Genomic DNA, 14673 nt, shown 5'->3' with positions numbered 1-14673 from the left:
TCTATGCTGCCCTGGCAATGAATGCTCATGATAAGGAAGTCTCATTCTTTTAAAAATGTAATTTGTTAGAAAATATTTCAAATATTCATAAAGGTATGTGTCCACACTCACTTCTATCAGATATTAACATTGTGCCCTGTTTGTTTCAGAGAGGTCCCTCCAGCTCCAGAAACAACAGATTGCAGATACTATTTAGCCCTTCATCTATTCCTTCCTTTCCTCTCTGAAAATAACCATGATACATATTTGGATACTCCTTCTTCATATGTATGAATCCATTCATAGTATTCACTCTTGTTTTGACTCTTTTTAAACTTTATTTGAAAGGTGTCACATTCTAAGCATCGTTCTGAAATTTGTTTTCTTCATCCAATATCATTTAATGTCATATCTAAGAATTCATTGTCTTTTCTTCTTCCAAATGCTTTATATTTTTAGTTTTTTCATTTGACTTTATGATCCATTTTAAGTTAATTTTTTTCTATAGTTTGAGGTAGGGATCCGTCTTCATTTTCCTGCGTTGGATACCTCGTTGCTCCAGCAGCATTTGTTTAAAAACACCCCTCTTTCTGCATTGAATTATCTTGGCACCTTTGTTAAAAATCAGCTTCCCATAAATGTGAGGGCTTATTACTATGTGCAAGATCATGCCATCATATCTTCCTTTCAAATCTGGATGAATTTTTTTCTTTCCTAAGACTAGTTTACGAATAAAGTTTTTTGTTGTTGTTGTTGTTGTTGTTTGTTTTTGGGGTACCAGGAATTGAACCCAGGGGCACTCGACCACTGAGCCATGTCCCCAGCCTACTTTGTATTTTATTTAGAGACAGTGTCTCATTGAGTTGCTTAGCACTTTGATGTTTTGCTGAGGATGGCTTTAAACTTGGGATCCTCCTGCCTCAGCCTCCTGAGCTATTGGGATTATAGGCATGTGCCACTGTTCTTGGCAGCATGCTTAGTTTTTAAAGATACTTCCAAACCTTTCTCCAAAGTGGTTGTATCATTTTATATTCCTACAGTCAATATGAGACTTCTGGTTACTTCAAATCCTTAGTACTATTCAATGTTGTCAGTTTTTAAAATTTAGTTAGTTTAGTGGATGAATAGTATTCTTATTGTGATTTAAATTTGCATTTCTCCTTGACTAGTGATGAGCTCTTTTTCATTTGCTTATTGGCTCTGTTCTATGCAGTGTTTGGTCAAATCTTCTGTTCATTTTTTATTGGATTAATTTTTCAAAGCCGTTGAATTGAAGAAGTTCTTTATATATCCTTGTTACAAATCCTTCATAAGATTTTGGGAACATTCATTTTCTCCCAATCTATGGCATTTTTTTTTTTTTTTGGTACCAGGGATTTAACACTGAGGTGATTAACCACTGAACCACATCCCCAGCCCTTTCTTTAATTTTTTATTTTGAGACAGGGTCTCACTAAGTTTCTGAGGCTGGCTGCAAATTTGCAATCCTCCTGCCCCAGCCTCTTGAGTCACAGGGATTGTGGAAATGTGCCACACACCTGGCTATACTGTGACTCTTTTGTTAATTTCCATAACTCTAGCTTTTTATATTTATTTAATTTTATATTATATAATTCATGCTTAGCAGTTAAATTTTATAACAAAGTCTCAAGCTATCCTGTATTTCTGTCCTTTCAAACATGGTATAGTCATTTGCAGGATTTAAATATCCCTTGACAGCTCTACTCCCCCATAACAAACATTTGTCTGTAATTTTGAATTTATTACACTTGATGTATTAAAACATACAAAAAATATTTTTTATTTATACTCAAACTTTGAAACATAATGAAAAAATGAATACTGTGAACTCACCACCCAAAGCAAGGACTGAAATATAACCAGTGCTACTACATGTCCCACCTGGTTGGATGAATTTGGCTTTAAATGACAGCAGACTCAAGCAGTCGAGTGTTCCTCTCTGAGTGAAGGACAGGATAATTGAGGCTCTTCAAAAAAAAAAAAATAAGATGTTCAACTTAGGACCAATAATTCCTCTACTACTTGGTCTCATTGAAACATAGATTTGACTCATGGATTCATCCAGCAAGAATCTACTGGGTACCTACTATGTGCAAGGCTCCATGCTAGGTACTGCAGGAGGCAGAGATGGCATGGTGCTCCCCAACCACACACAGATGTCTGGAAAGGGGTTTTATTATTCATAACCCTCTAATAACAGGAGCTTTGGTAGCTAGTCACATATTGCGCTTCACATATTGCAGCTGTCTTAAAAAAATCAAGCTGTGTCTTAAGGATGGCATCTTTGTTTTACATTTTTTCTCCTTGGAGAAAAATATCTATTTTGTTACTTCACTGGAATGCCAAAAATATTAATTAGCTACATCAGCCAGGAGCCCTTAGGACTTGGGAGGAAATGGCTTGATAAGAATATTTCAGGATGTGGTTGTTTTGAGGGTGCATTTCTGAGTTCACTAGGGGAAACTGGGACATGGAACATGGGGCTGCGAATGCCCCACACAGAACTGGCAGGAGCACGGGTAGGAGTGGAATGGATTGCAAGTGCAACGTGGTGCGGTACAGCACATCTCTCCCGGGTGAGTAGATGTGAGTCACTGAGAAAGTCATTTTTTCCAATCTTGGAATGAAAATAAGAAGTAAGGGAAATATTGTGAGACAGTAAATTCATATCAACATGATACTGTCTGAAAGTCAACTGATCTTTTTTTCATCAATGCCTGGAGCACACTTATTTCCCCAGTGTGTTGAATTAATGTGTTTCTGCTTAGAGGGTCCTGTCCCCACTCCCTCATGCTAGGCTGCCCAGTGAAATGGGGATCAGACCCCCTTTAGCTGTGGTTGAAGCTTTTTTCCTAGCAAGGTAGCATTGCCCTTCAAAACTTATCCTTCCATGTTGCATGGGCATGGATTTCTCTAGAACATTGTATACTGGGGGTTTTACCTACTGGAGATCCCAAGCCTCCTGGGGAGCTGACTGCCACATATTAAGTGAAGCGAGCGATGCAGTTGACTGGTGCAGATGGGCAAACGGGGTAGCTCGCTGCAGTGAGCATGTTCCTTCCCATCTGTCCTTCCTGCTGCCACCACATTGTGCCTTCTGCCTACTACAACCAGTCTCATGGGACCACAGAGCTGTTAGAAATTTTGATCCAATATTTTAGGGGATTAAAAATAAAACACAAGAGAGTAAGTTACCCAAATAATGATTTCAAAGCCTCTGGGGGTAGGCAGCCTCAGTTCCCCTCCTGCTACCTGTGCGGCTATAGACAAGTCTCTTAACCATCCAAGCCTTAGTTTCTGTCTGTTAGATCTAGATGGTATCCACCTCCATGGAGTCGCTAAGGTTTATGAAGTGAGAGGATTATTTCCAGTACTTTGGGTATAATATGAATGTCTCAAGCTATAGTTCATATCAGCACCATTTCCTAGGGACATTTAAGGAAAATTCACAGTTTTTCCATCCCTCATCTGAACTGGCCTCTGCTCTGAAGGAACTGGACCACTGCTCAATGCTATATTTATATGGATGCAACTTACATGGTCTAGTCTAGAAGGTCCTTGTTATCAGAGTTTGGCTTAAGGCCAACCCAAGGATTCTGAAAATGGGTTGTTTGATAGAAGATACTGAGAATCCGTTTGGAGCTCTGTAGACCCAGCCTTAGAAAGAATACTAGTAAGAACAAATCCTTATCTTATGCTATCTTCTTCCACTTAAGGAAAAGTTAGTTTTGTTTTTATCTTTTTCATTTTTAGCCTTTACCAGAAAAAGATAGTTTCATTCTATCTTAGCTTATTGCTCTCCTCAAAAAGAGATTTCTCTGTTCTTTCTTGATAAGACTTGTACATACAACATGGTTGTAAGGATTTCCAGAAAAGTAAGGTGACATGGACTGAAACTGGGAAAAGATGGAATTGATGTGGGCTCCAGTTCTGCTGCTGCTTTCTTCGAGAGGGCTCTGTCCTCAGCTGTGGGCTGGGGTTGGACGGGTCATACCCAGAGTCTCCTGTGAATGCCTGAGAGCCGTGGCCTCTGTTTCTATCATTGCCATCACCTGCGGTCCCTATGCTTTTCGCCTCCACAGCCTCCCACAGCAGACCGCTCCACCTCCTCTTGCCCAACCCTAGGTCAGCTCTTATTTCATCATAAGCTTAGGGTGAAGATAAATTAAACCTTGTGGTTCCAAGAAGGTATTGGCAATATTCTTTTGGAGAAAGAGGGGAAGAGGTCTTCGTAGTTCCATTTGAAAAGCAGTGCAGGTAGCCCTCCCTTTACACAGCTCTAAGGTGCACAGATTTCATTGATTAGTAAGATTAGCATCAACCCCCCCACCAAAAAATGTGTTTCAGATGGCAGTTACATTGGTGTTTTAACTGTGAATAATTGCATAAAGTACAAACATCACTGCAAGCTCTTCAGTCCACAGATCACTAGGTAAATAACAAATGGGCAGCATGACCAGTGATCATGCACATCAATATTTCAGAGTCTCTGTAATTAGTCCAAGCCTGTTATTCAGCTTAAGTACAGACAACCAAGTGTGTAGTTGTGTTTCCTCCTGTCTCTCAGTGATAAACCCACACGACTTTATGAAAAACTAGACCACTGAGAGGAAATAAGCCAACAAAGATGAAAGCACAGTAAAGAAATACCAAGTGATGATTCTGTAAGTGAAATTTGAACTGAATGTAAATGGAATTAGAAGAGAAATAGCTGGCCACGGGAATGCTGATGGAGCTATACCTCTGGGAGACTCTGGACATGTAGCCAGTAGACGTTAGTGAACATAAGCTCATTGACGTCAGTGAGAACAGTGTTTGTGACAAGAAGAATGGAGATGTCACAGAGGAAGTGAGGTGAGCAAAACACATCACACTCATTAAAGGAATTCTGAGGGTGTCGCATGACACTGGAAGCACAGAAGGTAAAATATTGGAAGCTGATCCAAACTTAGAAGGATGACAGTTCTTCAAGGAATAGAGAAGATGCTTAGTTCCTGCAGTAATTTATATGGCTAGAAGGTGACAAGCATTATTTAAACTACTCTTGATAATTTTTTAAAAGAAATAAAACATCTTAAATCTCAACATTTCTAATGCTTTAAATCACAGCATACTGAATAAATATTCATTTTACACTTTTATAATTTCCCTATATATTTGTAACCCAGAATTAAATAGCTTAATGATGCTCTAACAAAAGTCTTCAAAGGTCAGAGAACCATCATATATTTTTACCTTCATTTATTAAGATCATGCTGCATTCAGGTCATTTTATGAGGTGCACTTTGCACTCCCATGCAAAGTGAGCATGTCAATTATGACCCCAGGTAGAACCCAAGTTGGCTGAAGTCTGCTCCAGAAAAAAAGACAGTTCCTCATTGTTCAGGTGTCAGCCCAGATCCATTCTTTATCTTCCATCAAAACATTTTGCTAGGTTTACTGTTGTTGGAGTGAGATGTCCTTCTGATTCTTCTCCTGTGCCTGGTTTCTTGTCCATGCATGATATTTGGACACTACTTATTAGTTTATTGTAATCATCTGCTTTCCTAACTCTCTCCCCTGCTGAGGTCCTAAGGGGAGAGACTGGCCTGTGGCAGTTTTAGTTGTCATGGTTTTAGTTCCAGTTCTTAACATTTTGTATCATCAGTCATCAATAAATATTTTTGAATGAATGCTGAGCGTATTATGTATATCATGCACAAGGATTCATTTACTTTTCTTTGTTACAAATCAAGCTCAGTTTTATGCCTTTAATGATTTTTTTAGGAATATATTTTGCCAAGTCATTTTACGAGATTTATTTTAGTAAATGGTCAATACAGCTTAACAAAGGACCACATCTAACAAAGAAACTACAAATACTGATATGTTAAAGCTGAAGAGCGGCTGTATTACTGAAGATTTAAAAAATATTTTTATTGGCAAGTAACAGCTGCCTTGTGTAAGAAAAGTAAATAAAGGAGTCAGAAAGTCCATTAGAAAGATAATGCAATTTTTTTCAGAATCCAAGGAAGACTTGATGAAAAGTCTCCCCTCAGTGTCTTCACCTGTTAGTGGGCCAGGGGTCCCATTCTATGGATCTGTATCTTTTTGTTCAAATCCTAAACTCCTGGAAGCACAATATCCTTAGTCTCACTGTGGCCTGGGAGATGGAAACAGAGTTCAACCCTGGTCACATAGATCCACCCTCCTGGAGAAGACATAGTTTTTTAGAGTTAGGCAAACATTTTAAAAAAGGTGATTAGGACAGTGTTTTTACTTTAACTTAGATATTGTACTTTTATTCCTATAGATTTTCACTTTGCATAGAAATTGAGTAATTGTAAATTAGCCTTTCCAAAATAATTTTTAGTAATGGGAAGAATTTTAAATACTACTCAAATAAATTCTCCAGTAAGTACCTTTATAATATGAATACTCCAATTTTAAAATGCAGATTTTATTATTATTTAAGGATGGCAAGGTCAACAGCCCAGGGGACAGTTGACATTCAAAAAATTGTCACTCAAGGGTCCTAAGGGGGAAGGCATACCACACCACATAGGTTCACCTAGGGAGGCATAAGGATCAGCCCAGAGGCCAGGGAGCAGGGAGCAAGGGCCTTTACTATCATTTCCATGGAAAGGAGTGGGCAAGCAGGGTCAGCTGGTTTGCGGTTGGCTAGTTTGGGTAATTTTAGGGGGACTAGAACATTTGTGTTGTTTGGAGTTGTCTAGTACCTAATCTTAGGATGAAAAGGGCAGGAGAGTAGTGGCCCAGAGGGTGAAAGTCCTGTATGAGAACCTACAGATAAAGGAGGTGGTTGGAGTGTGGGCTCTGGGTGTATTGGTTTGCATATTAAAGCAGAGCTATCAGGAGAGGTTGTTTCCTTTTTCACCCCTGTACCAGGGATCGAACCTAGGGACACCCTACTACTAAATATACACCCAGCCCTTTTTAAATTTGAGATTACTTGCCCTGGAGTTTGCCATCCTCCTGCCTCAGCCTCCCAAATTGTTGGGATTACAGGTAATGCTTTTCCTACCTCTAGGAATTAGTTTACCCTGGGAGAGGCTGAACCTCCGATGTCAACAAGGCCCTAAATCTCAAAAAACATCCAAAACACAGAAAATACAAAGATGTGGTTAATACAACTCCTTCCCATCAATGGGTCTTGAAAGTTTGCATAATGAAGTTTTTTTTAAGTCTTTTAAATGACCTACACTTAAAACACGATCCAGCTCTGCAATGAACTTGACCTCCTCCCACACTTCCAGTCTCTCACATTCCCGTCGATCATACTGTATCCCTTACAGTCCGTCAGACATCTCAGGCACAGTCATGGCCCTATAGGGCTTCTGGAACTCTGCCTGGCATGCTTTTCCTTCAGACACCAACTCCTTTCCCAGCCACTCACTCCATACCTCTACCATCCCCCACTCCTGCCCCCCCATACTGTTCTACTGCATTTTATATAGCACTTGGCACTTTTTAACATATCACACAATCTCCTTTCTTAATGTACTATTGTTTTCATCCCTCTACTATGACAATTAAAGAATCTTTGTTTTGTCCATCAACTAAAAACAGTGCCTGCCACATAGCAGATATTCAGAAATATTAGGTGTTCGGATGTTGTTGAATAAAGTGCTTTTTATTTTCCCAAAAGTGGAACACTTGGTCTTAAAGGACACAAGAAAAATGAAATTAGTGGTATCTGTAGAAATGTCCAATAGGAATAGAATTGTGTTCTTATTGTGTTAGTCAAATTTTGAGGCATGATTAAGTCAAGGAAATACAAGTTGTTGAAATTCATGTTTGAAAATCCATCACTCAGCCAGACAGATGAGAAACAAGAAGTTCTGTTACTCCCTGGCTCCGTAGCTCTGCACACTGGGTTTCTCAGGTTAATCCCACAGCTACGCCAAGTAAAGGGCTATTGACTTTTTTACAAACTGGTTTATTCTACCTGCTGTTTCTCATTGTGGCTCCCTTGTTAATAGTTTGGTTTGAAGGCTTTCTTTTCACTGTGAAGGTACAAAAGGTGGTGCCCTTCAGTTTTCTTGGGAGATGCATCTCCCATTTTTCCCTTGTAGGAACTCTGTGTCTGAAGACATTAGGAGTGCCCTGGACTGAGGAGTGACAGGCTCTGACCAGAGTGAGCCTTTAGTAAGTATGACTGCCCCAAGTGCTACTGCTGTGTGGTTTTAAGCCACATGTGAAGAAACTAATGTCAAAATCATACTGAAAAAATGCATTATTTCTTTTTTGGAAACACGGCAGTTAGAAAACAGAAAATGCTTCAAGGTATAAGACAACATGTATATTTGGATATCTAGTGATATAAAGGAATTATTGGGGAGGTTTAGGTATGAAATAGTAGTGTGGTTGTTTATTTAGGAAAGTGTTTAACAGATGTGTATGGATGAAATTGTACAGTATCTGATTTGCTGCAGTCTAACAGGAGCACTGGGGAAGTGGGAGATGTAGAGATGAACTCGCATTGGTTGGCAGCTGGCTATTGAGAAAGCTGGGTGATTGGTGCATGAGGTTTATTATATTATTGTATCTACTCTCCTATAGAGTTCTGATTTTCAAATAATAAAATACTATTTAATTGTAATAATAATTATTGGACAATTTGGTGTATTTATTTAATACATTGTTGGTATTTTTAAAATTTTTAGTCATTGATGGACACAATAACTTTATTTATTTATTTTTATGTGGTGCTGAGGATTGAACCCAGTGCCTCACGTGTGCTAAAAGCGCTCTACCACTGAGCCACTACCCCAGCCCAATTTGGCCTATTTCTGATTGTAAATGAAACACACTAGGTGATGAATGATATTGGCTATTGGTTTAAAAGCCCTTCATGCTGAGAAACTACCATTCAATTCCTAATTGTTAAAACCAGTAGTGGCTGCTGAAGAATATTAAATGCCTTACCAATATTTTGAGATATTTAATTTTTTTCTTACTGGACCTCTTCCTGGGAGGTAGTCTTACTCATATTAATAGTAAAGCCCTCTCTGAGCACAGTGGCAGTCATCTGTAATCCCAGATACTCAGGAGACTAAGGCAGGAGGATCATAAGTTGGAGAACAGCCTGGGAAACTTTGGGAGACCCTGTCCCAATAAATAATAAATATTAAACAAAATATATAAAATAAAAAATAAATCCCTCTTGCATTTCTCAGAAAAAATCCTTAGAGTTGTTACTCTTTGACTTACCAAGTACTTACTGAACAGCTACTCAGTGCCAGCAGGTCCTTGCTCTTCTGATACTTTATTCTCTAGTAGGGGAGATAGATCATGTGTAAATAACTTCAGATGTTGGTGGGGCTGTCTCTGGCTTTCTGGTTGGCAGAGAGTCTGTGTTCCTGAGCCCAGGGGATGAAGAGGGAGAATGGTGTGAAGCACTGCTGCCTTCTTTTCAGTGGGTGGAGCTGCGCTTTGCAATGAAGCAACTTGAAGCACATTTTCCTCAATTTAGTTCCATCCACTTCACATTTCATGATCATTCTTTGCACATTTTGGCAAAGATTAAATGTTCAAATTAGTTTCTGAGGTTGTCTTGAGTTCTTTTGAGTTCCTGTGTCTTTATAGGTATCATAGTTGTGAGTTCAGAGGAGGGGGGTCCTCCAGGGACTTGGAGGCAAATGTCACTTGCTCTGGAGCCAAGTGATATATTCCTATGCAACTCATCACCTAATCTGCATGAACTACCCTGTAAATAAGTCTACTGCTTATCTTCTCTTAAGAACACTTGTAATTGCAGCAAGTAACCCCACCAGAGTGATTGAGCACCAATCTGTGTCTAATCATTCAAGTCTTAGAACTAAGCTTATGGAATGCTCTGCTGATCACATCTCACGGCAAGAGATATAGGCCAAGGAGATGAATTAACTTGTTCCAAGGCCCCTAGAACTAGTTGGAGGACCTGCATTTGAAGTCAGATACTTCCCTCCAGTGCCTCATGTTTTACCAGTAGGCCACAGGCCCTTTCCCAGTGCAGTCTCTGAGGACAAAGATTTCTGTCAAGATGCTCTGTTCTCTGTTTTTCAGGTTTTGCTAATCTTTGCAAAGGAAGATAGCCAGAGTGATGGCTTCTGGTGGGCCTGTGACAGAGCCGGTTACAGATGCAACATTGCTCGGACTCCAGAGTCAGCCCTTGAATGCTTTCTAGATAAGCATCATGAGATTATTGTGATTGATCACAGACAAACTCGGAGCTTTGATGCAGAATCAGTGTGCAGGTACCTTCCTCCTTCTAAGGCACTTAGTATCTAACTGTCCACTGAGCAGCTCAAGGTTAAAGTTATAGATATCTTTAGTTCTAGCCCAAACATTTCTACAAACTGTGTTGACCTTGATGAGTAGTGTACACAGATATCTGTGATAAAAGCTGTAGCTTTTCCCATAGATGTTTCTCCCACCTTGCTGTTTTTCCACATTTGAATTGGACTGAATTCCAAGATTTGAGCTAGGCTCAGGGGTATTCCTCTTCCCACCTCATGTACTGCTCATAAAAAAAATAAAATAAAATTCACACAGTTTGGCTTGCACAGATATGGTTTGGATTTAAGGAAGATATTTTAAACTTCATTATTCTGTCCCAAAATGAACATCAGAAATGTGTGAATATACATTTTTCCATGCGTGACACAGATGGGTAGATCCTGCTGCAGACTTCCCAGACATGGAGGGAAGGCAGACACTTTGCAGTAGCAGAAAGTCTTCCAGGGCCCAGGCCCTTGCTTGTTTACAGAAATGCCTGCACTCTGGGGAGCAAACACATGCCTGTTCATAAATAAACGCACAGTCATAGAAGTTTGCTTGTGATGAACTGAACCATTTATTAGAAGTGGAATGCTTTGAAGCTAGACAGGAAGAGGTCACTAATTAAATGCTAGACCAAGACAGAGTCCAGTTACATATGGAGCTGGAATTCTCTTGAATATTACTGAGAGGAAAGGTGGAGAAATTGCTTCCTAGAACTTTTGGTACACTGACAAGAAATTAATGTATTAGAAGAAGTTTCTTGTCCCAGGTATGACCTTGTGATTCCTTGATGATTTTCATTTTCCCAAAGAAGAATTTTTTTTCCTAAGTAACCAATTTAATAATGTTTTAATGGTCTTAAATTGTATCTTTCTGAAAGGAAATATTTTCCTATTTAATAATATATATAAACTCACACTTAGCATATTTGGGTGTTATTGTTAAGATTAAGAAATACATTTTTGGGCAACTCTTATCAGGTTTCCTCTAACCCTATGAGACCTCTGTCTTTTTTCTTCCTGTTTGAATAAATCCCACTCTTAAAAAAAAAAGAAAATATTTTTTCCTTCTAAATGATTTGCATGCTAGAATTGGGTCCTTTGTAACTATGTCAACTTTTTCCTGGCTTTCACTTAGTTTTCTTATGTATTAGTAATGGAAAAACCATAGTCCTTGTACATACAAAAATGATTAAGGTTAGCTTCCATTGTAAAGAAAAAAGAATAGGAAGAACTCCTTTACTTCGAGCAAAAGCCTCATTCAGCAGATCAGCTTTACATTCTTCATTGAATATAACCAGCGTGCTGCTTCTGTCTCAGCTGCACAAAAGAGTCATGGGGAAATCTGTACAGTTCAGAAAGCAGGTGTACATAGCTGTGTGTTTGCCAACCACTACTGGTCTTGTTGGCAATAAATTTTCAAATGCTTACCTAGCAGCAAAGGAGATAGTGGGGGACACTCCTGGCAGTTATGCATTCTTTATTGTCATTGATGACCCTAGATCTCTGGTTTTTGAGCTAGACTACACCTTGGCCTAGTCTACATGCTTGGACCTCACATCCATCCTAAGTCTCTCAACCAGGAGGAGGTCTGGGTCCCTCTTACCACACACACTCCTTTGGAGGGATAGAAGGGAAGAGGAAAGCAGCAAGAATCAACCTGAAAGAAGTGAAAGGAAGCTCCAGCCCAGTTAGATTTAATACATGCTTTAATGACTTCCTGAGACTCACCTCTTAAAGTGTGACCTAGCAGTGTGCCCATGCTGCTTCCCTGGGGTTGAATGAAGGTTAGAGTTCATGGTGTTTACCTAGAGATCAGAGCATGCTTCTGAAATACCATGTTGTTTTAATTGGTGCTTCTGCTGAGTATCCAGTGGGCTCCTAAGTATACAATATAAGCAGCTTCACCTTGGCAGCGTATGCTCTCAGGGGTGGCTGAATGGCAAGTGATCTGAGCCAGCCCTGAAAGGGTGCTGACTGGCCTTCCTGCTTTGCCTCTTCAAAGGAGCTCACTCAAATACCATTTACCCACAAGGGAAACTTAACTTCCCAGGAATAGGCAGCTGATCATGTTCCTGAGCCTATACTCACACAGAATGAGGTCTCAAGGAGCAAGACAAGGAGTAGGTAAAATTTTTAAGAAGAGTCAGGAAATTTTGGAGTTGAAGGATATAAAGCAGTAGGAGCCACTGTCTCTGGGAGATAGTAGCACAGACACATTATTATGGAGAGGGCCAGAAATACCTATACCTAGAGAGAAAAACAAATACATATTGTTTCACAAATTACTCCAGAGTAATTCTGTTCTTGGTGATGGTGGTTCCTTTTTGAGGGATCTCAAAACAAGCAGAGGCCATACCCAGGAGATACATTAAAACAAGCATGCTGATTTGCACTAATATTTAAGGAGGTGTTCCTTTATTAACAGTATGTCCTGTCATAGTCCCCTGATTGGAACAGTCCAGAATCTGGGTTGCAGCAAAGCATATTTTCTAAGAAGATTCATGGACCTCAGAATTCTATATTCTTCTGTAGTTTCATCCTATGAAATTTCTAGGAAGTAAACTAACTGTATACAGGTGGTTCTGGTACAACAAACATCATTATCTAGTGACAGTTACCATATTGCAATGTTTCTCAGCCCCAACAAATGACCAAATTACTTAACATATTTAAGCACAAAAGTACAACTGAAAATTTGGGGCAACCCTTTGAACCATCTTTAAGAGGCTTTATATGTAGATGTGGCTTTCTGAATTATCTACTATTTGAAAAGGAAAAAGATTCAACCTAACTAGTCTCTCCAGTACAAACTAATAACTGAAGGATTGAAGAATTGCCAATGTGTTGTTTTTTAAGAGTGGGATTAAATAAATTAAAAAAAAAAACCATGAGATTTAACTGGAATTTACCAATTTTTTGAAGTGGAAAATTGGCAGGTGTGACCTTGTTGGATAATTGCCCAGAAGTTAAAATAATTTTTTAAAAATGAGAAGCTGTCCTAATCCACAAGGGCATCTTTCTTTGTTGTCTTTCATGTGTTTTAAGACTTTTTCTTTAGAGAAAGATTTGATTTGGGGCCATTTTCACTGTGAAGTAGTTTCATATTTGCTTAATATAACAAAGGCCAGATCACCTTGTTTGACTTGGAGCCTTCTCATTGCAGGTCGATCCGGGCCACGAATCCCTCGGAGCACACAGTGATCCTTGCCGTGGTTTCACAAGCGTAAGCTCAACTCCCGCCCCCAGCTGGAAGTCCTACTGTTCATGCTGAAACATTTGTCTGATGTAATTCCGTTTTTGCTCTAGCAATGCACAGGGCATATCTTGGGCCCTACAATACCGATTTTAGAATTTGCTTTGGGGATTTTGTTTATTTCACAAGTTTCTGGAAATATTTCAGTTTTCATCTCTTATATAATTGCTGTTAACACATTCTCAGATACCTTAGGGAAAAAAGTTTATTTATCATCCTTATATGCCAGAAATGAATAGAAAATCTGAAAAGGAGGTCTAGAGAGAACATTGTTCCTGTTAATCTTTATTCTTTGAAGAAAAGAAATGGGAAAGTACTTGATTTTTCATTTCAGAAGAAAAAAAAATCATAGCATGAGAACAAAGAGGCATTACATCCACGGCAAGAAAAGGCTTGTGAAGTTTATGTGAGAACCATCGTTTGACTGGAAGCAGGACAGTAGAGTTTATTTTGATATTGGACCACGAAGAAGGAGAGTGAGCTCTAGGCATAATAAGACTGTGGGATGAGAAACTGCTCTGCTGGGTTTATTATCTGAAATGGCCAGCACTCAAAATGCAAGAGCCAACAGGAGGAAAAAAAAAAAGCGAGCCAGATGTGGTGGCGCACACCTACACCTGTCATCCCAGTGGCTCAGGAGGCTGAGGCAGGAGGAACACAAGTTCAAAGCCAGCCTCAGCAAAAGCGAGGCACTAAGCAATTCGGTGAGACCCTGTCTCTAAACAAAATTCAAACTAGGAATGGGGATATAGCTCTGTATTAGAATGTCCTTGAGTTCAACCCCCACTTGCCCTCCCCCAACCAAAAAAAAGAAAGAAAAAGAGAAAAAACTAAAACAAACAAACAAACAAACAAACAAACCCAAGTATTTGTACAAGTTATAAGCTACAATGGTTGGAATCTTTGTAAGTGACAAAATTTATTGTAGTCAATGAATAGCTTTCATTAGCTTCAGAGAGAATAAGACCTTAATTAAGGCCTAAGACCTGTCAGACTTGGCCCCATTGTGGCATTTGGCACAGATTCTGCAATGAAGGAATTGACAGGCCAGCAACTCTAACGAGAAAGTGTAGGGCTCCTGCAGACAAGCTGGCCCAGGGAACCGGTGAAATACTGCATGACAAAGTCAGATTGGTGCGGTAGGAAATCATGGCT

The 14673-nt window shown here is 39.4% G+C and overlaps 1 protein-coding gene across 8 annotated transcripts in view; it reads left to right on the top strand.

Moving 5' to 3' along the window:
- Positions 1–14673, top strand: part of Pde8b (phosphodiesterase 8B) — a 237580-nt gene that overhangs the window by 135815 nt on the left and 87092 nt on the right. For all 8 annotated transcript variants that reach the window (XM_076857099.2, XM_076857098.2, XM_076857103.2 and 5 more), the window contains 2 exons: positions 10048–10238; positions 13429–13488. In XM_076857099.2, the coding sequence (XP_076713214.1) occupies positions 10048–10238; positions 13429–13488 (251 nt within the window). The remainder of the gene's footprint in view (positions 1–10047; positions 10239–13428; positions 13489–14673) is intronic.

This window comes from Callospermophilus lateralis, chromosome 5 (assembly GCF_048772815.1).
Source record: "Callospermophilus lateralis isolate mCalLat2 chromosome 5, mCalLat2.hap1, whole genome shotgun sequence".
Classification (NCBI taxonomy): Eukaryota; Metazoa; Chordata; class Mammalia; order Rodentia; family Sciuridae; genus Callospermophilus; species Callospermophilus lateralis.
This window is presented reverse-complemented; position numbering and strand designations above follow the sequence as displayed.